The sequence below is a fragment of the Apis mellifera genome, linkage group LG15 (genome assembly GCF_003254395.2).
Source record: "Apis mellifera strain DH4 linkage group LG15, Amel_HAv3.1, whole genome shotgun sequence".
Taxonomy (NCBI): Eukaryota; Metazoa; Arthropoda; class Insecta; order Hymenoptera; family Apidae; genus Apis; species Apis mellifera.
In genome coordinates, this window is record NC_037652.1 from 5,288,476 (window position 1) to 5,315,040 (window position 26,565).

The 26,565-nt window shown below is 40.5% G+C and overlaps 3 protein-coding genes across 7 annotated transcripts in view; 2 read left to right on the forward strand and 1 right to left on the reverse strand.

The window, feature by feature from the left end:
• Positions 1-252: 252 nt before the first annotated feature.
• LOC408536 (angiotensin-converting enzyme) overlaps positions 253-26,565 on the reverse strand; it is a 53,943-nt gene continuing 27,630 nt past the window's right edge. For 4 of the 5 annotated variants that reach the window (XM_006561047.2, XM_006561046.3, XM_392082.7 and 1 more), the window contains exons 11-13: positions 14,480-14,620; positions 5,765-5,931; positions 253-1,882 (exon numbers count right to left, since the gene is read on the reverse strand). In XM_006561047.2, coding sequence (XP_006561110.1) covers positions 1,734-1,882; positions 5,765-5,931; positions 14,480-14,620 — 457 coding nt within the window. In that variant the 3' untranslated portion in view covers positions 253-1,733. Of the gene's footprint in view, positions 1,883-5,764; positions 5,932-6,021; positions 11,159-14,479; positions 14,621-26,565 lie in introns of those variants that run through there. The other variant, XM_016916819.2, reaches the window with a different exon arrangement.
• Positions 18,479-20,670, forward strand: LOC100576418 (tetra-peptide repeat homeobox protein 1). The gene is made up of 2 exons (XM_006561045.3): positions 18,479-18,624; positions 19,101-20,670. The coding sequence occupies exons 1-2, from the start codon at positions 18,613-18,615 to the stop codon at positions 20,169-20,171; spliced, it is 1,083 nt and encodes a 360-aa protein (XP_006561108.1). The 5' UTR covers positions 18,479-18,612; the 3' UTR covers positions 20,172-20,670.
• On the forward strand, positions 24,174-26,513 carry LOC102655810 (proline-rich protein 4-like). Its single transcript, XM_006561044.3, has 3 exons — positions 24,174-24,274; positions 24,373-24,589; positions 24,670-26,513. Exons 1-3 carry the CDS (start codon positions 24,263-24,265, stop codon positions 25,665-25,667), a joined length of 1,227 nt encoding a protein of 408 aa, XP_006561107.1. The 5' UTR covers positions 24,174-24,262; the 3' UTR covers positions 25,668-26,513.

Consider the following 26,565-nt stretch of genomic DNA (forward strand, 5'->3'; position numbering starts at 1 on the left):
GGTTCTCCGCAGTCAAACGACTTTTATTCCACGATCCTCTCGAGAGCCGCGAAAGTCGGGGAAATAATGGGTTCCGGACGGGAGAATCTCTTTGTGGATGGAAAGACAATGAAGGAAAAAGAAGGAAAAAAAAAAAATGAAGAAAAAAAAAAAGAAGAAAAAAAAAAGTATCGAAAGTATCTCTTTCTTTCTTCGTGCGTGATATTTCGAACTTGTTCGGCTTGCAACATCCCTTATGAATCTGTAAATAACTCGGTGCTAAAAAATTTATTTAAAGCTTATTTTAATGGTTTTCTGTTTACATTCTCTCTTATTATTTACTCTCTCTCTAAGAGATATTGTAAAAATAACTCGCCTTAACCCTTACTTCCATAATTTTTCCATTGATAAAATTCTAAATCGAACTTCTAAACGTTACACAATTTTGGATTAAATCTTTCGAATTATTGGGTGAAAAAGAGAGAGATCTTATATTTAAACGATAATTCGCATAACGATTCGATATAAAACGTACATGCTAAACGGAATTATAGATTTTTATTTTTACTCACTGAAAATCGTAACGATAATTCGCGTGATCGTTACCAAGGCTTGTTTTCGTATGAGATTGAGACATATCTCCCAATTACAAATCTCGCAATTAGAGCTTATTTCTTCGTTAATTCGACCCATTTCGATATCCCAGTGGAGATTCCACTACCCGAAGATTTATTATCCTAGAATCTAGAGATAGCGTACGAACATTGTATTATTTTAATATCACTTTCAATTTTCAAAAAGAAGATTGAAAGCGATGCTTTGAAATCACACAAATCGAGACGATTCCTTGAAAATGTGATTAAACGAATTGCAAGATTTTATGTGATATTGAAGAAGATCTGTAAATAATATTCCGAGTAATTATTCCATTATTTCTTCCGAGAATATAACAACAATAGTGTTTCTCGTGTTACTTCGAACATCCATTCCATCGTGTTCGACATCTCGTCCGACTATAATAAACGATTTACGTATTTACAACGAAACGTTGTACGCGTCGAGCGAAGCTCGAGCTTCCCGAGCTAAAAATAGCGTCAACTCGTATCTGTCTCGAAGGCATAGCGGGACCGTTTTAACGACGAAGGATGTAAATCTCTTTGCCTTTATTAAACGGAGAGGTCGTGTCGCTTTTCAACGTATGCGACACGAGAGAGCGACCCTTTCGACACGCTGAAACGATTTATGCTCGCACGTTAGCTTAATTGCACGCGTACCTATCGCCACTATTATGAATCGCGGTTAAATTAATATAATGGATACTTACAGAAATAACAATTATAAGGGCGACGTTATTCCTCGTTCGATTCTCTCTATGAGCAATTACTCTGATTCTTTCTCTAAATATTTTTAGATTTTCAGAACAATTTCAGAAGATTCTGAAATATTTTATCGAAGATTTGCAAATTTGATTCTTCCATGGAAAAAGTATGTTACTTATGTCCGATGATCGATTGTCTCAATTAATCAATTTAAACGAGAAATATTTCACCTGAAAATCGCGTGGTCTATTATATTTTACAGTATTTAACGAGAATCCTATAATATTTTGGTGTTCTGTTTGGTTTCTGGTTTGGCTCCTGTAATAAAAAGTATCGATCGTTCTTTCTTTCTATCCTCCGGAGGAGAAGAAGATATCCTTGAACGATCGTGGAAGGCTTGAACCATCCACAAGAATGTTCCACACATTTCTTCCTTTAGCAAAGCGTCAAAATTGTGAACAGGATCGAAAAAATGGCTGGCAAGGTAGCTTTCGTGGTAGTGATCGAAACGGCGCCGTTGTAGAATCCGCTTCCATAGACCTGGAGACCGGCGGTCTCGATGCTGCGCTTGCAGTAATCTCCGTCTGCAATCGTAATCCACGGTTACACGATCAGTGAAACAGTGATATCTGGTTATGGTTATTGTTACTACGCCGATGAAACAGTTTCGAGAGTGATATCTGTTTTTCGTTTCGGAGGAATTGTTGCCCCAGGCGATCCGGTGCAAATTGCAGGGATCGAGAAATGAGAGCGAATAAAAAAAGGATAAAGGATTGGATGGAATGATCGATTATTGTATTGAAAAACAAAAAAAAAAGAAAGGAAACGAACACAGATTCAATTAGTTTTTAATCATCGAGACTCCATTCATTCATCAGGCTTAATAACAAGAATTATACAGGACGTTTATTCATTTATGAAACACTTTTTTATTTTTAAAGATCGAAATATAAAATTTGTGACTAGTAAATCGTAAGCTATTTAACTTTTGTACTTTTCATTTCTAAATATATTCCAAGAAATATATATATATATATATGATATACAATATTGTAATAACATCCTGTACAATAAATCAAGGAGAAATAAATAGCTGTATAGTAAAGATATACATGCATAATCTCTCGTGACAACTTTCTCAACAATGTTCTTGTAGGTTGTTGTAATTGGACAATATTATAGATACGCATAGAAACACATAATTCTAATTAACTGTAACAGACCATCAATTATATATCAAGTCTATTTACAATTATTTTAGTAGAGCAGCGTTGCATAACTGCGATCATTTACTTTATTTATTTCTCCTTCCCGTAATGGGAACTCGACTCAACTCTCTCTCTCACTCTCTCTAAATCCGACGGATCTAAATCAATATCAATAGCGTAAAATTTATATCGTTTGTTGGTGACCAAACGGAGACCGAGGCGGTTGTAATAGGTTAAAGCGCAAGGAGAACGGGTCGCGGATAGATCGATAGATCATTCACGGCTGGAGGGCGAGGGAGAGGAGAAGGAATCGGTTCGAAAAACCCCAGCCATCGAGATTAAGGCAAAAACGAAAGGGGAAAAAAATCTGGTCGAGGAAAGTAACTGGAACAGGTACCGTTTCCCCTTTCGAACAGTGACGCGTTTCCCTTTCGATTCCGTGTATTCTCTTCTTTCGATCGTCGCGAGAAAAAGAACGAGAAATCTTTCCTCATCATCGATTCTCATCCCACGCGTGTATATATCCGTTCAAACCGTTTTCGTTAATTAAGCTAATTTATTTGACGATTCGAATCGATTTCGCGCTCCAATTAACCGGCCGCCCCGCAAACATCTAATATATAATCGATTTAAGCGAATTTACGTCACAGTTTCGATCGCGGTTATGTAAATCGTAGACAAAAAAAAAAAGAAAAGAAAAGAAAAGAAAAGGAGTGTCGGTGTAAGAAGCGAAATGCTTTCTCCTTTGATAGGAGGCGTGGAAAGCGGCGTGTACGAAATCGATTACGGTGTCGTTTCTTTCGAAGGAAATCGAGAATGAAGAAGGAAAGAGGGACGCATCGAGGATGGCCGATCGACGGAGAAAATTGCGATCGACAATCGGCGCGTGCTCTTTCTCCTCGTGACGAGCGCGAAGTCACGTACATCCGCGCTTTCCATCGCGGCCGCTTCTCGGAAACGGCTCATTTTTCCTTCCAACCTGTCAGGCCGACCTGGCTTCTCCCATTTTCCTCCCGTTTCCAGATGAATCAAAATCTGACCGATTATCGAACGATGCTCATCTCGAGAAAGAAGCACGGAAGAAAGGGATTAGAAATCGTGTTATTATGTACGTACAGGGAGATTCAGAAATATGTATCGATATTTACTTACTTAAGGATGTGAATAATCTCTTCCTCTTTCTTTTGAGTTCATTATTCAAAAATAAATAAAGTGTTATGCATTTCTTCGAACACATATAATCTTAAATCCAATTTTTGCGTCCGTTTCTTCGTAAGATAAAATTTATACAGGAAAGGTGTATCTCTCCAAGTAATGACACGTATCTCTGAATTAGCCTGTACGTTCGCGAGGCAAATTGACAGGTTTCGAGGTGCAACGTGGAATGGAAACGAGAGTAGAATCGTCGAACGTGTCTCACGATTCGATGTGTCTCTCTCTCTCTCTCTTTCTGCAAGACAGCCTTCCTCGTCCCTTCTTACGGCCCATGCTCGCCTTCCTTCTTTTCTCTTTCTACTCCGATTTCGCAACCCGCCAGTCCCACGGGGCCAGAAATTCACTAACCGTGGCATAATTGAACTCTACCTCTTTACGATCCGTAACGCGGAAACAATCGTGACGCTGCACGCGAATTCCAAAAATATCTTTCCCCGTCTTCAAGTATTAAAAATAAAGTTGCTTCGACAATTTATTGCTCGAATGATTTAACAATAAGTTTCTTAATTACTTATAAAGAAAATTTTAACCAGTCTATACTTTTTCAACTCGTCAATGGACGATTGGAAAATCTGTATTATTATTTTAAGCGTTGAACCACTTGAAACGAGAGAACGACGATCTAATGGCGATCTTCAGGCAAAATGCTTTCGCGATTTAATCGTGAAGTGTCCAGTACGTGGCCAGTGGAAAAAGAGAAGTAGAAGAGATCAATCAAAGTTACGATTCTCGATGTTAGATAATCGTCTGGATAATTAATAACCCATCAACCACGAAACGAAATCTCGTGCATTCTTTCTTCCCAAGTTAATATTTCTCCTTATGTTTGTATGCGTACAGTACCGGTTAAAAGTTCGAAACCACTTTTCTTCCAATCTTCTTGATTAATTTTTTCTTTTTTAAATTTTCTTTGGAATTCTTTGGATTCTCTTTGGAATTGGCGGATTGCAAATTTTTGATAGCGTAGCCTGTTCCACGCAACACCAATTTGGCAACAGCCTCCACCACACTCTGGAAGATGTAACGTCATAAGGCAATCCCGATAATTTCGCCCCGTTACGGATCGTAATTCAGCCGAATGTCGTCACACGATGAATATTTGTAGCGCTCCCAACGGTAACTGGCACGTGGGAACTGCAACCTTCAATCTGTTACGGTAGGAAATTGCATAATTTGTAACAAGTTACGATGAAAGGAACCGGGTAGCCAGCGCGTACTACCCGTGTATCGATCGTGGCTTGTCGCGTGAATCGGTTCCTTGTTTCTTGACCGGTCGTGTACGCACGGTGTGTAGGAAGAAAGAAAAGGAGAATCGATAAAAGATAGAAAAGAGAGAAAAATCCGCGAAACCGTATAGCTGAACCCGGAATCGAAAGTGCAACGAGTTTCGAATGAATTTAAGCAAGTGTGAAATTTAATAATCGTATTTCTTGATTAACCATCTTCGATAATTTAATCTTCGTAAACGAATATCAATTCTACGCATTTCTGTATCTTCTTACGGAAATATATTTATAAAATGTTAAATAGAGTAACACGTTCTCTCTGTGGATCGTCACGATTATTTTCGGTTCAATTTCTGTTCAATCGGTACGGCTACTACTACTACTCGTGTATTTTTCTTTTCTTTTCATCAAATTTAATCGTTGATAAATTTATTACGTAAATATTGACGACAGATCGTTTAATTTTATTGCAAAATGAAATTGGAAAATATTGGAGATTTCTAAGAATCAATATTTTTTTTTAGATGACACTTGGGAAGAAGAACCTGTTCAAGAGGTCATCGCGAGAGACAAGAAAATCCTCCGTTACGAAAAATCTCCAATGATTTAATCATTCGTCTCATGCATAGGAAAGAGAAGATTGCAAGTTATTTAAACAAGTTGGAAAAAGAATCTTGCAAAAAAATCTGATTTATACGTCTTTGACGTTCCACACGAGCGTAACGCACGTTCACAAATTACACGTTGCCAAACGATGGAAACTAGAGGACGAATGGGGATAATAGCGGAGGTTAAAGAGTCAAATATGAATTCTTACCGTAAGACCATCCGACCACGTCGCCAGTCCTCAAGTTTTCCGTTCTCAGCCAATCTTCGAGGGGCCTGAAGTATTCTCTGAGGGCAGTCGCGTCCAATCTGTCCTCACCGATGGCTTCTTGAAGCGTCTCCTGCCAAGGCACCGAGGAGCCCCTCTCCATGATTTTTCTGCGAACAATAACCGCGATTGCAAAGATTGCACTTTTCCAACAGAATTGAACGCGGGAAAAATCAATAGAAAGGAAAACGCAAACGTACCTATCATCGCGAAAACTGAAGCTCGTTGCTTATTAGCGCGCAAAAAGAAAAAGAAAAAAAGAAAAAACATAATGGCGCACGATTCGAAAAATCGAGAGGACGAGGAAAATATCGGGAGAATTCGTATAGAATTGTGGGACGAGAGGAAAATAATGAACGTGTAACGAGCCTTTCTTTCCAATGCATTAATTAGACTATCTTTGGCAATCAGCCGCGCTTTGAATCCGCTCGAAACGCGTTCGATTGCCGCTCGCTCGATTTCACGATGGGTGTGCAACAACTTTTGCTCGTTCGTATGAGTTACGATGTCGAATTAATTCTCACTCGTGCAACAATGTGCCAAGTAAACGGCGGGAAACGCAAGCAACTTCGCGCGCAACAAGGCTGGGATACGAATTTTATTAACTTGAAAAAATTGAAAAAATTCTTCGGGAAGATTAAAAGGAAAAAAAGTTTCGAGACAATCCGTAATCCGAGGATAAATGTTGTACGTACGATAGGTTTTGTATTCGTTCTTTTCTAATTTGCGCAGCGTGACTTCATCGAAATCGATCGTGACGTGTCCATAACAGTTTAGAGTAATAATCTCGTTCAATTCCCTTCGTGGATTATCGGTGATTTAATCTTACCCGTTTCCATGTGAACACACTTCTCAGTTCTTTGCTTTCGATTGCTACAATCGTCATTGCGTTATGTCATTTCTCAGTAATCCGTTAACCATTCCCGTCCTTCAGATCTCCCAGAAATCATAATTTTTCATCCAAAACGTACATTCGATCTTTAAATTCGATAAAAATATTACCATCCCTTCGATTTTATATATATAAAATTATATATTTCCTTCGTCAAAACTACTTATTGCGACACAGCTACGAATAAAACACGCTCTGCACGATTGTCGACACAATGGCCAACAGGAGAAAGATTATGAGGCGAAAAAGACAGTCTCGGAATCGGCCAGATCGTCCATTTAAATACAATGGGGCGGAAATATGGAGCAAGAAATTCTGTCGATGGATCGAAAATATCTTCCTTACGACATTGCCGTATCCAGTAGTGGCCGTGGAGAGAAAGAGAAAACTCGACCGAACTTTTTCTTACTTCTGAGAGCAGAGAAAGAGAGAGGGGACCGTAGAAAAGAAAAATCGTCATCCGATCGAGTTACGTGATCAGGGGAGAGTTTCGTTGTTGTTCGAGCTTCTCTCGTCCAATTCCTTTCCTGCTTCCTTTGCCGATCCGAGACAGCCGATACACGCTCGCCACTCTCGTAATTCTGCTTGCCCCGACTGCAACGTTACATAAAACGAACTTAATCTAACCGTGAGGGGGAGGGAGGGGAGGGATTTGTTCGATCGGTGACGCCTGCCTTTCCACGGATGAATCGTAAACGCGAGATATTTGTTGCGCAAGAGGGTGGGATCGAATTATCGAGATGGAAGCTCGCGATTTTACCAACAACTTACTCGTCGCCGTCCAACTTCTCGCGTTTCGACTACCAGAAACCGCAGACCGATGAAATCGAGGAAGCGCGATTCAATCCGAGAAAGTGGAATCGAGAAATGAAATTGTTTTTTCCAAGAAGAAGAAATACAATGATCGTTGTGAAGAAGATGCGAATGATATCGAATTTGGCGAAAAACGGCCAAATAAGTGTAGGTTCGATTTCACGAAAGTGAAAAGTGAGCGTCGTGATATAATAACAACTTCTGTTTCTTTTTTTTCCTTTTTTTGGAAAGTGATTTCGGATGCAGGTCACGCGGCGCAGCTCGCTGCTTCCGGTTCCTTCGAGAACGGGCCACGCCTCCCGTGGGAATCGACGAGCAAAAATATTTCGGTATATCCTCCCCTCCGGTATTGCAATTTGTTTCGATCTCACAATTTCCGCTCATAACGAAATCGCCACTTTCCTGCCTACGTTTCGCAATACGCTCGGGATGCTGGTTCTGCTTGTATTTAACACGCGTCCCTCACACGTCGAATCGTGCGTAGATCCACGATTCTGAAAAATGTCAAACTTGTCAAACCTCGCTTTCGATAAACGAAAAGTTTGTTTAACGTTATCGAAATCGAAGAAAAAAAGAAAGAGAGAAGAGAGAAGAGCACTTCGGTCTAGCACGTTCGCCTAGCTTTCCAACGCAAGAATTTTCGCTCTAGTGTTGCCATAGCGATATTGATCCTTGGAAATTTGACGAACGGTACTGGATTACTCGAGAACTTGGCTGCATATTCCTCTCAAGCCTCGACCGAGCAACGTCTTGTCTTCCACTTCGAACGGTGGCCACCATTGTCTTCCCAATTGGGGATCCCAACGAATCAACTTCCATTCTCCTCCTCGCCGTGAAATCGAGTCACGAGTCTCGCTGTTGTTGTTTTAAAAGGGTGAACCTTGACACCGTGGTGTGGGAAACGCGTGGCGTTTGGATTTGATCGCTTTTGCCAGAGGAACTTCGGACGGAATCACGTTCAGACACGCGAGGTGCGATAGAATCGATTCAAAAATTGTCACATTTTTTTGAGAGAGTCCTTTATGAAAAGAAAGAGAAACGATGTTTTTTTAAAGTGGAATTTGGGAAATTCGTGGCATTTTTCAGAAGTGAAAGGAACGCTAGTAGAAAGATAAAAAAGGTTTAACTTAACAATTATTTTAATTCGCGAGCCAAATATTATTTTCGAATTAAATGGAAATGGAGTTTTCCGATTAACAAATGTACACACACACGTACGAACTCGATCCCATCAAATGTTATTTTCGTTGTTATTGGAAAATGGTTTTCGCACGGCGGGCACGACCGGTTGCTCAACCCGAGGCGCTTTCGAAACGCCGATGCACCGCCGGTGCCAAGGACGAATCATCCACTTGCATAAATTTCAATCGATTTCTGTTTAATCGGATTCGTCGATCGACCGTCGTCGCGCAGTTGTGCAATTGGACGGTCGGATCGTTCGTAATCTCTGAATTTTAATAATCGTAAAACCAAGTTACCGATTTCTTCGCCGTGTTCCGTAACGTGGTTGAGCGTGAATTATGTGCAAGTAATTTGTAATACGAATGGAACTTTGTTTTTACGAATTGGAAACAATACGGGCTCGCACAACGAGGTTTTTCTATATATATATATATAATAAAAGACATATTTCTCCGTTTGATGTTTCCCTCAGAAATAATAATAAGAAACGTTTTCTCTCTGAAATATTAAATATAATAGATACTTATAGCCAGTATTGGTAATGCATTTCGTTCGTGTAAACCGATCAACCAAGTTTCACTGTGTGTTTATTACAAGTAATTTGTAATACTTACGTGTATTCGGTGTTTCACACTCCGATAAATAATCTCGTTCCCCGGATCGGATAATTACACACTTGTCGCGATTATTATCGACATTAATAAACATGTAAAAAAGATGGATAAAATTATCGTTACGTAAAAGAAGGGGACGAATATAAATGTCAAAAAATACCTGTTCTCCTCACCCAATTACCTTCGATCATTTCGAACTCGAGCGAATTCTTTCTTCGCAAATTGCTCACGCGAAATCGCCTTAATCGCTTCTCCAACCGCTTTCCACGATTAAAAAAAGAAAAAGAGAGAAGAAAAATAGATATGAATAAAAATTTCTATCCATCATCGAATTTCAAACGAGTCATAACGAGGATAAGTTTTCAGGAAGTGAAGAAATCCTTTCCTGAAATATATATATATATATATATATCTCGGTTCTCGTTCTTTCCTCAATCTTCTTCCTCCTCTGTTTCTTGCGGACGGGAATAAAATTACAAAACGGAAGTGGAACGGGTAACGAGCCTCACCGCGCCAGTTTCTTCGTGCAGCTGCGTGTACGAGACACGCGCGTGTTTTTACGCGGCTGCAATCGGTTTCGTAACTGCGTCCGCAAACTGCGAGAGATCGTCCTTCGGTTACAGGAAGTCGAGTCTTTGGATTATCGTCCAGCTGATTTCGATCGAATCGCGTCATAACTACATATTCGAATATTTCTTTCTTTTTCTTTTTTTTTCATAAGAGAGAAAAAAAAAATCTTGCGATTAAGAAGGAATATTAATGGCTTATTCTTCGAGAAGTAGAAGTAATCAGGGCAACGCCAAAAAGAAAAAAAGAAAAAAAGAATCGAACGTGCGCGTGAATTGGCTTAATGAATTTCGATCGAAGTGGTGCACGTGGCACGTAGAGGCGTGAAACTGAGAGTGGAGAAAATAAAAAAAAGGAAAAACAGGAATTGGAATAGGAAATCGATCAGAACTGGAACGATCCATCTTCTTCGAAAAACGTACTCGCTCTCGTTTCTCGTTGCGCAATCAGTTTAAGAGTAAAATTTCATAATCGAGAATGCGCATCAAGCTACTGCTAAATGGATAATTTCTTCGAGGCAGAAATCAGTTGCAGATTCTCCCAAGCGATAGTGGCGATTTATTATCGCTGCTTTCTGTCTGTACTGACAGCTGCATCGGCTTTAATTGCTCGTTCCTCGGATATTTCTTCATTTCGCCACTCACGAGGAAACGAAAGCTGCCGCGTGCCATCGTTTAAGTTTAATATGATATTTCCATTTAAGTATCGAGTCGCTAAAGGGGAAAAAGAAAACAAATTTGGGACGTTTTATCGAATTTCTAAAAGAATCTTTTAAACGATCAGATGTATCAGGTCTATCATTAATCATTTAATGCTTGTAATACGATTTTGCGATAAATCGCGTCGATTTAAAATAAAATCAGAATTTAATCGAAGGATAATTTGAATCAAAATTCGAAATTAATGTTGACGGAGAATCCTTCCATTGGACGGAGAAGTCAAGGAACCGAATTGGCAATGAAATTGGCGAAGGCGAACAAAGGTTTTCCTCCTGTTGACCCAGATTACGTTGACTGCCGGAGATTGTTAAGGGATCCGATCGCTGCAAGATCGATATAATGGGTCTTTTCCGATTGTATCTTCCACGCGATATCTTCGACCTCTGTGTACACCCACGCGCCTTAGAAGGGAAATTTCTTTTTCAGACCTTTCCAAGATCGTTTCTTCGATATAATCTGCATATGGTTGTATCTCTTCTTCTATATCCGCCTCCTCTTCTTTTTATCGGAAAATTTGTATCCATTCCGATATCGGTTTTAATCCATAATCCTTGACAAAAGGAGATATGAGAAAAAGAATTTCAATTTTGAGAATTGTACACTGGATAATCCAATATTACTTTTTTAATTTATATAATAAGTTTCTCTACGAGGATTTTTTTTTTTTTTACATTCGAACGATCCATGGAATATATCTTTTGTATGGTTTTTATCGAATCGATGTACAGTCGAGAGTGCCACGAGTGATTTATCACTTATGAATTCTTACACGCATGGATTCGTATGCGGTTTTTCTTGCCCACCTCTCTCGCGCCGAGACTACTCGACAAATGTCCCATGTGGTCTATTTGTTCGTTCTCTCCGCGAGGCCGGTGAAAGTGTTCGAGCGCGTAATTGATTAGCAATTATTAACGAACGAGAAGAGGTTGCTATTATATATTTTATTTTCCTTATTTTCCGAGGCGTAAAGATTAATCATACGTAAAAAGAAGAAAATTGTTTTCATCCGATGGAAAAAAAAATTTAAATTGAAAAAAGAGATAGATATGTTATTACGCGAATCTTTCTCTGTTTTATAACGTCCGAGAAGGAAAAATAAAAAAAAAAAAAAAATTGTACTTTAGAGAAACATCTCGCTATGAAGAGATGTCATCATCAATTTCTATAGATTAAATATGATCGATGAAATTTTTTGACTTCACCGACGCGATCATGATAATTCTAATTAAAAAGAAGAAAGAAAATGATATCAATGAAATTCTAAAATTTCTCTTAAGAATCAAAGATGCATGTAATATCGATTTTTGTGGCAAAGTTTCATATGCAACGGCCTACGCGAGCAAATGATATATCACTTTCAAATAGTTGAAATCTATGTGACCTACTCTCGAAGACGTAGAGAGAGAAATTTTGTTTAATTTAATTTTGCTATTTTTTTTTTTTTATAATAGTTAACGATAAAAGAATAAAAAATTCGACGAAACTCGATCCTTCTCGTTTGCATGTCAATCGACTTATTATACAATCTCTCGTTATAACCGTCTCTTCGTTTTATTCCTTCGAGTTTTATTCAGGGTTAATGTGACAACATCGAAGGTACGATATTGTCGTAATTCGCGAGAAATTGAAGTAGACGATAATATCACGGATGACACGACAATTTTTCAACTCTCACGTATAAGCTTTTTCGCAATCGATCGTTTCGTTCGTTCACGTAAGCGATCCACGACGCAATTTTATAAAGCGATAGGGCTGCTCCTTTCGTCGCTTAAGATTCGGTTCCATTCCACACTTTGTATCTTCATCACTGTTTATTTAATTACGGAAAGATTACGGAATCCCGAATATCTCTTTCGTCATCTTTGAGATTTTAGAGAATAGAAATAGAAATAGAAAAAAAGTTTTACAATTTTTTACAACTTTGTATCGCAATCGTAAAGGATTCAAAATAAGTTAATCAATCGTCGAATTTCAATTACCTTTTAAAAATTATTGTCAAAAATAAAAATTGATCATATTCGATTATATTTTTAACGTTAACGCGATGGATCCAGGATTAAAAGTATCCATGCACGTGGAAAATTTTTGGCGTCGAGCCTTGAATTTTAATCAGGTCAGAACGTTTCCGGGAAGAGATATTCTTCGCCAATCTGCCCGCGCGTCTGATTTAATCGAGAGTAAATCCGAAATTCTTTTCAGATTACTACTGATCAAGAGAAATTACGAAAATAACGTTGAATTCAACTTTTGAATATGTCTCGCGCAAAGAAATTCTTTTCGTTTCGTTATCTTGGAATATTTAATGAAAGAATCTTGACAATTCTTCGAATTTTTTCTCCGAATTTAAATATTCAACGAAACTGTTTTTTTTTCCACATCTCGATGCAGTTTTACACGGGATTACACGCGTCGAATATTTTTTCCATCAACTGGAAATAATCTCACGATAAATTCACAATCGAGCTTGTTATTAAATCGGCGTAAAAATATTTTAAAAGATATTTCCTTTCGGAATTCCCTAACTGGCAAAAAGCAAAATCCATTTTCTTCTCCACGTGAAACTTAGAAATCGAGAAATATCTAACATTCATCAATAAAAGGAATGCAGAGGAAATGTTCGTTTTATTAAATTATATAGGGTGAGTATTCGTAAATCGACTATTTCAAATAAATCATAAATTATTAACGAAATGTCTTTCAAGTTAAATTATCCTTTAAAATAACAATATCACAAACAACTTAATTATACTTTTCACAGAAAATAACTAACCAACATTTATATACAGCACATATACATTTATATACAGCGTATATATTAAAAAAATATATCATCTCGTTTAATCCATTACATTATATTATCCTCGAAATATTCACTCGTAAAAAAGAAAAAAAAAATGATATTCCTTCTCAATTTTCGTACGATTTTTCTTTCACGAAGAGAATAATTTTCGATCCGCGATACATCACAACCTTAAAATGACATCTTAAAATGATCCATAGATGACCATTAAAAGGGGAAGGGGGGGCATATCGAAAAGGGAAAGTACACTGGTTTGCGAAACCGGAATTTTTTCTATCGATTATTTAATCGTTATATCGTCGATCTCTTACGGACTTTCTATGAACGAGGCCGCGTCCAAACTGGCACGATTATTCAGATTATTCGCCAACATGGATCCTCGAGAAATCGTGCACAGACGCTTTTCGTGCCGTTTCCTCGTCAATCTCGTTAGTTTACACGTTTCGCATTCGCGCTCCACGACGCGTTTTAACGCTGTTTTTTGTCACTTTTCGATCCTCCTTCCTTCCCCCTCCTCTTTCCACCAACTCCATATTTTCTGCGTTTTTCGCGAGGCCGGACGTTAAAAACGAACGTTTTCGTTTCGCGTTATTCACGATGGAGGAGAAACAGGGAAACAATTACATGCTCGGTGGGTATTTATCACGTCGTTTGAGAAAGCCGTTCGCTTTTCGTTAAGGTTATAACGACGAGTTAATAACGAAGTTAATAACGGGTCGAAATATATCTCCGGAGCCCGCCCTTTTACAAGAAATTATACGAGGTTTCGGCCTGTTACCTAACAACTCGCATATTCGAGCATATTCTCGATATATAATGATTCAAGGATTTCTCGCTTTCGTGAATCTCGCTGGATGGAATCGTAATAAAATTTTGCCCATCTCTCGGACCGTAAATCATTTTTATCGATCTTTCATACCTCGTACTTCATTCGTAAAATGTATGAATATATCGATTTATTTGAAATTTAATGTTACAAAAGTACAACATATTTAAAACTGTTCAATAATACCAATCAAATGTTATAATAAACCGTGTATCTGATCTATTAAGAAAGAAAAGAAAACTCACCCTAAAATTCTTCCAGCTTCCGGGCTCCTGTAGAAGTCGCACCTGTGCAGAGGCCTCCTGAAATCGTCCACGCTCCTTTGTCCAGCGGCCTGACACAACGCGCGATACAATTGGAACTGAAGAACCCCTGCCACGAAATTTCTGCAAGATATAAAAACGAACTTTAATGTCCTATAATTTCTTCGTGTTCATCATATACACACATACATCAACGTATCTCATCCTTATATAAATTCGATACCAATCGAATTTCACATTTGCAAAAAAACACGACAATTTGAAAATTTAAATAAGCTAGAAGAGGAAGGAGGAAAAATGAAGGATTAATCGATGGATCGATCGGCAAAACGACGATGACCCACCTTCTCGAAGAAACATCTCATCGCCAAGGTCAGTGTCAACGAGGTCGATTCGCTACTCGAGAGGATTCCTTTCAACGGCACGGGAGATCGTGCTTGTCCCTCCTCCTCCTCCTCCTTCTCCTCGGATAGATCTTCTCTCCGAGAAAGGTAACGGCGATGAAAGCGAGAGAGAAGAGACGAGGAGAGACGAGGAGACGTAATCTTCATCGCGAAGACGACCTTTACGCAATAAACGCGAGGACCGTTCTTTCCTGTCCATCGTTGTTTTCGTCATGAATTTCCACTTCGATCGAAGAAAGGTAGCCGCGTTTCCTTCCTCTTGTGGAAATTGTTCATCGAAATCGAGATCGATCGCGAACGAGAGGAATGTCGGCCACCGTCAGATTCCTCGGCCGGAGGAGCCGTTCCATAGTTTCATAACGTAATTACGTACGTCGTGGCTCGCCTCTTTTACGACCGAGATCTCCCCCTCCTCCCCGTTTTCGCTTTCGCGCGACATTACTTTCATCGATGATTCGCTTTATTTTAATAGAGGAGAGATATCTCTCTCTCTCCTCCTCTAATTTATATCGAATTTTTTCATCGTTGATCAACACCTTCTTTCTTTTTTAATCGTCGAAAATTTCTACGTCGACGTAACAATCTTGTTATGACGAATATCGAACGGTAGCCCTCTTTCTTCTCTTCGTTTTCAAATACGATTAATCATGTCAAATCCTTATGAAGTTGTTTACGAAGTCGATACCTGATTTAAATAAGAATTTGATGATTCGAATAATTTTATTTTTTGAAAATAATCTTTTTACAAATAAGTTACGCATTTGTAAAAATTCATCAAGCGGAGAGCAGCGTGATCCGCATACAAGAAGAGAGAATTATACCAACGATAAAATTCCGTTCCTATTAAACCGCTGCACACCGATTTCCATCTTTGAATTTGTCTTACGCTTTATCTCTTGCACGACTGATGCAAATGCCGATGAGTTTCTATAAATGTTTATGCAGAAAGCGAGGCGTTAAATCGCTGTCCGCCTCCGTCTGTCTCCTCATCTCGCACGCGAGGTTCACTATTAATCAAGGATAATCAGGTAAGTAAAGGTTGGCGCACGACAGTTCCAATTTCAGATTCCGCTTCTATAAAAGGGGAATAAAACACGTATAAATTGTACGTCAACAACGAGAGGACGCGGGAGGGACGTTCAAGGACGCTCCTTGAAAACCAGAAAAATTTCTTTCACCCGGTGAAAGAGGAGAAGAGGAAAAGATCTGTCGAATCTATCATTGTTATGTCACGCTTGAACGTGGCCAAAGAAGAAATTGGACGAAAATGGATAAAAATCAGTCTCCGCGATTACGAAGAATATCCGAATCTTTATCCGAACGGCGAATCTTTATCGATTGACCTTTGAATTCTACCTAGCTAACTCGGATAAAAATCCAAGTTGAGCCAGCCTCTAACAACCTCGAAGATAGAGAAGAAGAATATTATCCGCTGTCCAAGGTAATGAAAATGAGTTGGAGTGGAAGGAGAGAAACCTTCACTGTCAATGATTGGATTCACGCGTGTCCCCGCGTGGTCGTTTTATAAAAAAAAAAAAAAAAAAAAAAAAGAGAGAAAAAAATCGAAACATGTACCAAAGTTTAATATTGTAGTCGGGGAATCGTAAAATTTTGATCTTTAGTATTTCTCTCCCGTTAGATAATATTTCAATCGACATAGACACTTTCGAATTTTATCCTTGTATATATATATATATATATATATATATATTGAGAATATTTTTCAATCATATCCGCGCGAACGAGGAAATTAGTTATAGTTGATACTTATTAAGCCAGAATTGCTTAATATCTGTCGAAGAATCTCATCCCGATTCAGCACGGATAATTTACTTTTGCTAATCGATATTTCACACCTTATTATCGATTAATTTTCGATTATCCGATCTCTAAGGTTCTTCGACGCTTTTACCTCGGGAGGAAAAAATTATTATTTTTATACAGGAAATTTACTCGATAATAATAATTTTTTTTTCTTTCCTCACATTTTTACATTATGCAGAAAATAATTATTATATGGATTATGGAGTGGAGTGACTCTTTTCGATAAATTTATAAAAAACATTTTTTAAATGATTTATCACTCTATTATGTAAAAAAAATACAGGAAAAAGAAGAAAGAAAATATATTGCACAAACTTTTACACCACGAATTTTTCTATAATTTTGTATTTACACGTATCCAATATATTTTAAAAAAATATATATTTATCGTAAAATTCTTTCGCGTAAACTCGCTTAAAATTTCTTGAAAACTTGGAAAATAAATGGAAATAAATGATAAACTCGTACTGATATCTCCCGCCTCCCAAAACAATTTCGCACAAACATCTCCGCGATCATCAATTTCCCCGATCGCATCGTTACATAACGATCTCTCGCGTGGAAATGGAATGATCCACATTACGACGCGAGAAGAGTGGCGGGTTGAGTTTCTACGACGTGAGAACGACGTAAGAAAACGGAACCGGGGCCAGAGAAAAGAGAGGGAAATCGTGACGTAGGACCGGCGTGTCTCATGAAAGGGAGCAACACGGTTGCACCCACGAGATCGGCGACGGATAAATCCTCGCGGGTGAGCACCTACGGGCCGTCGAGATTGCCTCGAGAGAGGAAGGACGAAAACGGAAGGGAACGGCGCAACAACAAGGGAGAAAGGGAAGAGGATCGGATCGAAGTTGTGCGATTGCATCGATCCGATTATCGTGCAACGATTATCGCCATGTCCGGTCGAAAGAAAAAAAAAAGAAAAGGAAAAAAAGGGGGTAATATCCGTCGGTTGCGAGAATTCGAATTTCGAAATTCAGCCACATAGATATCGTTCCATCACGATCTCCTCGTAGGGTTGGAAAGAAATTCGTTCGAGGGAGATGTGAAAATAGAGATATTTCTCGACGCGTCAACAGGTTGGAATGCGAATTGGAACGCGCAGTCGGAAGTTGAGGGAGCGGAGAAAGGTACGGGGAGATTTCTTTTGACACGTTACACTTTTCTCTTATTCTTTCCCCTTCAATCTGATCAACTCTTCCATTTTTTCTTTAGCTGTCCCTTTTAGAGCGACTAATTATCTAGAAAAGAAGAAAGAATAAACGAATCCGTTTAAAACTTCTTCACCAAGTGCTATGGAGAAGCGTTACAAAAACTTTTCGCAACATCGTTCGATAGCGAGAAGATAACGACGCATATATATATATATAGACCTTGATAAACCTTGTATCATCGTCTGAAAAAAAGAAGAAAGAAAGAAAGAAGGAAAGAAAGAAAGAAAAAAAGGAAAATAGAGGCAAAGGTGTCTAGCGAAGGTGGAAACGGCTGACACGGCACATCGGAGAGGGGAGGGAGGAGGTATCAGACATCCGCATAACAGCGGGACCAAAGGAAGGTGGGCCGAACGAAGTGGGGGATCCGTCGTGACGAAGAAGAAAAAGAAGAAGACGAAGAAGAAGAAGAAGAAGAAGAAAACGAAACCGTTGGCGAGGGAGAGGGACGTTTCGGAGAGGCGTGGGGAGGCGAGTCGTGTGTCTCCCAAAGGGGAGTGGTAGCAGGCGATCGTGGTCGTTCTACGCGAACAAAGAGGTGTAACGTGGGGGGTACGGCGTGTCGGGCCCGGGTGGCGAAGGCGAAAGTATGCCGCGTATATAAGGCGACGAAGCAACGGCAATCAGCATCCAGTTCACTTCTGGACGCACCTGGAATATCTCGAGAGCAAAAATGAGAGTCCTGGTACGTGTACGGCGGAAAGGAGGAGGAGGAAACAGGGGTCGGGGGGACGACCGGTCGTGAAACCGGAACAACAACGGGGGAGGGGGGACGAGTCGAGTGCGACGAGACCAAAGAAAAGACCGCAAGTGAATGATTTCCGTCCGTCCGTCTGTCCGTCGAGCTGTCAGTGACGATCGATATCCACAAGTTTTTCCGAGTTCAGGATAGTTCACTTTTTCCTTGCCGGGGAATCGTAACTCGGGTATCTTTAACTCGCTTTGAATCGAAAAGTGGTTCGATCCGTTTGCCGGGTAGAGTATACCTGGTGAAATCGGTGGATCGATTTTTCTAATTGGATATACTGTATATATATAGAGAGAGAGATTTTTGGGATCTCGAAATATATCGCGAGCGCGATCCGGTTTCACGAGAATAGGTTTTTCGTTTCGAAAAAGCTATCCCAGATCCACTAACGATTGGATAACGTGGTTTTGTAGGTCTACGCAACGACGATAGCTCTGCTGGTTTCATCGGCACGGGCTGGCGAGGAGAAGGCGGTTGAGAAAGCGGAGGCCGGCGCGGAGGACAAATCGACGAAGAAACAAGAGAAACGTGGCCTGTTGGGTCTCGGTTACGGGTACAGTTACGACGGTGGCTACGACATCGGAATCGGCGGCCACGGTGGCGGCCTGGAATTGGCGGACGGTGGCTACGGAGGTGGTTACCTAGACACGAGCGGACACGAGCACGTCAAGACGCTGACAGTGGTGAAGAACGTGGCCGTCCCGTACCCGGTCGAGAAGCCTGTGCCCTATCCCGTGGAGAAGCACGTGCCCTACCCCGTCAAGGTCCCCGTACCTCAACCGTACCCCGTGGAGAAGCCCTTCCCGGTCAAGGTTCTCGTCAAGGTCCCGGTACACGTGCCTCAACCGTACCCCGTGGAGAAAAAGATCCCCTATCCGGTCCACGTGCCCGTCGACCGCCCATACCCAGTCAAAGTTCTGGTACCGCAACCGTATCCCGTGGAGAAGCACGTGCCTTACCCCGTCAAGGTGCCGGTCCCGCAACCGTACCCGGTCGAGAAACCAGTCCCGGTCCCGGTCAAAGTCCCGATCCACGTGCCAGCTCCGTATCCAGTGGAGAAATTGGTCCCGGTCAAGGTTCCCGTCGATCGCCCGATTCACATACCCGTGCCCAAACCGTACCCCGTACACATAGAGAAGCCTGTACCCTACCCGGTGGAGAAGCCAGTGCCGGTCGCCGTCAAAGTGCCGGTCGACAGACCGTACCCGGTCCCGGTCGAGAAGCCGGTCGCCGTCCCCGTCAAGGTGCCGATCCCGCAGCCGTACCCGGTCGAGAAGCCCGTACCTTACCCGGTCGAGAAGCCCGTCCCTTACGAGGTTAAGGTGCCGGTGGACAGACCGTACCCGGTCCACATCGAGAAACCGGTCCCTTACCCGGTCGAGAAGCCTGTCCCGGTCCCCGTCAAGGTGCCTGTGGCGGTTCCGGTGCACCACGAGCACGGTTACAGCGGCGATTGGGCGGGTGGCCACGGTGGTTATCATTAAGTCGGGATCGGTAAAAGGTTGGGATCATTGTCGGTCGAATCGGGCGACATCGGGCAAATCGACGAACGGTTTTAGGTAAAACACACACACACACACACACACACACACACACACGCAGCGGAGAAAACGAAGAAACGGAGAAAGAACGAGTGGAAAAAGGATAGTATTGGATAATGGCACGCAATGGTCGATCCGCATACATACTACACACACACGCGCACACCTATTTTTCTCTTGTACCTGGATCGCGACTGGGGTGGACTTCCGGTAACGTACACGTCGTACCAGAGAACGGTCCCTCCGAGGTCGATCGTATATATCGAGTCCCGCAACACGGCGACGCGCGTCACGGATACGAAGAGGCGGATTCTCATGGATCATGCCTATCTTTAGTGATCTTCCTTCGATAAACAGCTCGCTTATCTCATCTTTCTTTTTCTACCGAAATAGCAGAATATATGTATTTTTATACGAATTATAAATATTAATAACGTAATAAGAATATTCAACCAATTTTTTTCTCTCTCTCTCTCTCGCTCTGACCTTCCTTCGCTGTTCCCTTCGATGTCACGTCATGATAATTTTCCACTTTCATTTTCTTCGAGTGCTCGACTCAGAGATTATTCCTCGACGTTCCTAGTCGTTAACCATTCTATAACGATATTTATCACCGACGACGACGACGATTCCCCCGTTCTCGTTCACCGATTGTTGCTTGATCGACGTTCTTGAGAAATGTTCGAATGTATCGTAATTCGCCATGTCACGATCCAATGCTCGCTTTCCACGCGAGTTTAATTCGATCGAAGGAAGGGACGTAATTCCTACGTTTCACTTTTCGTTGGAAAACTTTCCGTACAATAACTCGATTATTTTGGCTATGAATACCGCTCGCGCACCGAAAAAGAATTGGTGTTCTATCGGCGGCAAATCGGATATGGTAGAGCCGCGGCGACCCAATTCTCTCGCTGCCAACACGTCCCTGCCAAATCGATGCTCTTCATCGCTCCTTACCGTCCCCGTGTCCTCGTAATTTGCACCGATATGCAGCTAGCTCGTTGCTTTTCGACCCATATCCATTTTCCACGGAATTGCGGAAAGGTCGAGAAGGAAGAAGAAATACGCGAATACTCGTTTTCCTTTACTCCGACAGAGATGTATCGATCTTCGTATATCTCGGCAGTTTTAAATTCGATACGATTATTTTTGTCTTTCCATTAACATTAAGTTTGCAATTTTTTACCGCAAATTTAAAATTTGATTCCGTAAAATGTTTCGAAGCGGACGTCGAGGGGAAAGTGATTATCCGGGAGGAAGTTGGATGGAAGCGCCGGAAACTTTAGCAATCGATCGACGAACAGCCTTCAATTACCTTTGTTGCGCGTTCGTTAAGCAACTTTGGAAGATTCCTCTATATACGATTTCGATCTATGTGCAACTCCTCGCAACTCTCGATAATATGGTTGAAAACGCACCAGCGTTGTTTTAATTAATAATTCGATGAATCGCGCACGCGTTCGTTAGAATCGTTTTAATTGACGTCGTTAGCTCGGAGAAGGTTTTTCGCGGCCTGAAAGCGGCCAACCGTGTCGATGGATCGCGCCTCTGACTTATTTATTTTCTTCGGGTTTAACTACCGGTTGTGCACTACCGGTTCGATACGCGAGAGAATACGCGATATTTAAAATAGATAAACTGATAATTAAAGTATATCGAGTGGAAAATGCGGAATGTAAACGAATTAAAAATAAAGTATGGAAAGAAACGAAAATCAAATATATCGATAATAATAAAATGTATAATAGGGACGAACGAAAGTTTAAACGAACAAAAATTTAAATAAACAGTATTAATATAACGTTTAACACGTCGAGAAATAGAAATTAAAATTTCTTTCCTTTCTTTTTTTTTTTCTTGTGGTGATAAACAATGGGTTCCGTTTCTTGCGCTTCGACCCGCTTCGACCCACTTCGACCGTGCCCAAGCATAGTCACTTGACTCACGTATCGCGTACTTCGTGCTCGTCCGTCGAACAAGTCAGCGATTCTTACGCAATCGAACCGCACGCGACTTCGACCGAGGCTGAAAGTGAGAGAGACTTCCCTTTCGTACGAAAGATCGTCATGGGAGAGAAACTTGCACCTTTGTGTCCGACCGGAACAGTCCTATTTCCCTTTCGCGACTCTTAACTGGCGTTTCTATTCGCATGATGTTACGCGCGCTTCGATTTCTATGTTCCTCTATCGTGAAACATATTTTTTACATACGTGTCACATATCTAACTCTTTGACTTTTAACGCTTTAAAGCTTGTGAAATGTTTTCTCTTTCTAACGAGTGTCAAGAATTCACTCACACGTTAATTTTGTTAATTACGAAGTTGCGTCTCAATTTGAATCTTTGCAACGCTATGGCGTAATTCGACACTTTTACGAACTTTTAATCGAAGCGAGCGTCGGTAAACAAGATGTGCGACTTTTACGATGATCGGTATATATATTTTTACGAGTTTCAAATTGCAAATTAATTGAAATTGAATTTGTAAAATCTTAATCACGAATCAAAATTGAAACGTAGCTTTGAAATAGCGATATAGAGAACGATTATATAAGAAATATCACTCTTAATCAATTGTGGGAAACTATATCGACCGTAGTTACGGTAGTTTATTTAAAATGAAAGCCAATCACGTCAATAATGATAATACTTCAATTCGAGATAAACGATGCCGTGACCCAAAATTTAATTGAATTAAATTGAAATCTTTCTAGATGTTCTACACTTTGCTTTGTAACGAAACTTTAAAAAAGAGAGAGAAAAAAAAAATGTCCGATAAATCACCATTAACGCAACACACGATCACCTTAATCCTTCGATTTAGAATTATGCACGTGTCGAAAGCGAAGTCAATTATATTAATTACACGGAGCGATTAAACAACATTCCTTTAATCGAAGTACATTTTTTTTTTTCATTGAGAAATGACTCGAATCGCCTCGCGTGTCTCTAGATCATTATTCAAACGATAATCCATTAAAACAGGTATAATTAATACAAGACAGCGTGTTTTACATATCATTAAAGAAACTTCCATTTAATTATAACGATTTCAATAATGAATTCTCTCGCCTTATACGTATCTCTATTCTACGGAATAAAATAAAATTTCCAAGAAAATTGTCCAAGAATGAAAATAGATATTTTACATTTACTCGTTAATCATAACTGGTGTCTTTTTAAAAAAAAAATTTATTAACGTATCGGCTTTCGATTGTTACGAATTTTCATAAATTTTCTATCTCTTTAAAATTAAGAAAGAAAGAAAAAAAAAAACGAAACAAAATTATTTCAACATTTCAAATTATTTCACGCTAAATAAGTAAATCCTTTGGAATATCTTTCACATTCATAGAGAAGAATGTAATATTCTCTCCTAATGTCTGGAACAACGCATGCATGAAAAAAAATTAGCATGCAATGGGCATGAAAAAGCGGTATCGAAGAACAAAAAAAAGATATCAAATCGGTCACGGGTCCGTAATCATCGCGTGCTCTGAAAATCTTAAAACAAAGCGATCACGATTAACATTCTTTTTCATTCCCCTTAAAAATTCGTTGCTTTAAATTTTAAAGTATATCAATTTCGCTTTCATTCCTCCGATCATAGATACGATCAAGATCGTTCTCGATCGATTTCTGATCGAGAACACATTTCAAGATCATCAGCATCGAGGAGAAACAATATCGCGAAAGGTAATAAAAGATCACCTTATACTCGACTCGAGAGAACTCGTTCGTTCATTATCGAGTTCTTTATGAATTCTTGATTCGATCTAAACAGGAGTCAAGTTCCTTGAACCGATTCCTGCTGACCAAGACTCATCTGGATGAGAGTTTCACTCTCGGTAAAATACGCGAAAGCGAACGCGTCCCCTCTAGGTGAATCTATCCAACTTGGAGAGCACAGCCTCAGGCATGGTGGACGAGTATATAAAAGCTAGTAAATCTAAGATTGATTTACTTCTGTCTATTGTCTCAACCCTGCGACCCCGAGAGCAACGAGACATCGTTACATTGTTCATCAATCGTCAGAATGGATCACGTGGTACGTGGCGTTGAAAGGGAAACGAAATACTCGAAAGTTCGAAGTAATGGGGCACGATGAGATCGATTTGGAAAAGAAAACTTTTCTTCCATTTCCAGATAAATGCAACGATCCTTCTGCTACTTTTCACGGCAACGTCTTTTGGTTACTCCGTCGAGCAAGATTTTGATTCCGAGGAGAGTTGTCATTCTACGATCGTACGACCGCAGGGATACTCGAAGCAAGGCTATCGCATCAGGGAAGAAAGAACGGACGATTCTGTTCGAAGGAACAGAAATCGAGGATCAAGATCGACGGAGACGGTCGAGCAAATTCGTATGCGAATCTTAAATCACCTTAAACTCTTCCTTTTCGCACGTGTGAAATTTTAACGCTAATTGACACGAGATTTACAGACAATTCCTATCAAGAGGCTCTAAAAGACCAGCAGACGGAAAGCCATTCTCAAGAGGTCTCTCCCAACAGCGATCAGATCGAAATCGGAGAAACATCGATGACAGAGAAGACTTACATCCCGGAGAGCAACGAAGTAACCTTGCTTGGAGGTTACCATTCCAAGGTTCTAGATCACCACGAGGACAAATTGGTGACGGTGAAGAAAATAGCTGTACCCTATCCCGTGGAGAAAACGATACCGTATCCTATAGTGAAGAATGTGCCTTATCCCGTCAAGGTGCCGGTGCCCCAACTTTATCCGGTGGAGAAGAAGGTGCCATACCCGGTCAAAGTTTTCATCAAGGTCCCGATCAAAATACCGAAACCTGTGCCAGTGATTAAAGAGGTGCCTTATCCGGTCCAGGTGCCGGTGAATCGCCCTGTCCCCGTCAAAGTTTACGTTCCTGAACCTTATCCAGTCGAAAAGAAGATCCATTACGAAGTGAAGGTGCCGGTCCCCGAACCGTTCCCCATCGAACGAAAGATACCTGTACCGGTCAAGGTGCCTGTACGGGTTATTCAACCGTATCCTGTCGAGAAGAGGGTTCCTTATCCGGTGAAGATAGAGGTGGAGCAACCGATACCTGTACCGGTAGTTAAACCGTATCCCGTGCCTGTGCCCAAGCCGGTTCCCTATCCTGTCGATAAACCGGTACCCGTACCCGTGAAAGTTAAGGTTCCACGGCCTGTACCTGTCCCGGTTGATAAACCTGTCTTCGTCAAAGTGAAAATTCCTGTACCTGCACCCTACCCGGTCGAGAAACAGGTACCTTATCCTGTCGAGAAACCTGTACCTGTACCGGTCAGGGTACCGGTCGAGCGACCGGTACCTGTACAAGTGCCTAAACCTGTGCCCTATCCCGTAGAGAAGCCGGTCCCTTATCCCGTTAAGGTGCCAGTTCAGGTACCGGAGGAGGCGGCAGACGAGGCTGGGATCGAGAGCGATTGGAAGGAGTGAATGTGGATAGATGTTAAGGATGATTGATTAATCGGAAGAAAAATTTTTACGAAGAAAAGTATGAATTTTTGATATTTCGATATTTACTTTACTATTTTTATCGTTTCAACATTTGGAACAAAGTGCAGGGATCTGTAACTGGATCTATGAGTATAATCGTGTATCGAGAAGTACAGTACACAGAGTACACAGTGCATTTAAGCGTAATTCTTATCGTTTCCTATTATTAATAGAATTCGCATTGCACGAGAGATTGTACGTGAAAATAAACGACTAAAAATAACTCTTTAATTAATCCCATTATCTAGTAGGGAAAATCAAATGTCTTCCGTCATTGAATGATAATAAAGTTTGAGTATAAAAATAGTGGAAGCGATTCTCCAACGTATATTTATTTTCCTCCGTAAACACAGTGGAATCCAAATCGTCGATTTCGATTTTTGAATCGAGCATTCGCTTTCGCTCCGATTAACCGTATCGATACACCGTAACATAACTTTCAACCTTGATCGAGACTTTCCACCGTAACCGGAATTAAACGCGCTTGAGAATAAACTTAATGATTGAAATAAATTTAAAAAGGAAGCGAAACGATATTTGCCGATCAAATATATATATATATATATATATTACAATCCGATCGTAATTCGATAATTTTAATTCCATCCCAACCTCATTTCCTAAGTAATAACAACGTAAGAGTAAAAAATGCAAATTCCGCGACTTTCGAAGAATATCTTGCGTTTTCTTATTAAACCATAAAAAAACAATTATTCGTTTAATTGAAAAATTAATTAAACAAATTGGAAGGCGTAAAGTTGGGAAGATATCTAATCTGATTGTCGATGCAAAGGAAGAAAGCGAATGCGATTTAAAATGGCAAGACCGCGCCGTCTGA

Bases quoted from the DNA above. Each gene is read 5' to 3' on its own strand.
- LOC102655810 (XM_006561044.3), top strand. The intron at 24,590-24,669 runs GTATGCGAATCT...CGAGATTTACAG, and splicing joins GGAGACGGTCGAGCAAATTC to ACAATTCCTATCAAGAGGCT.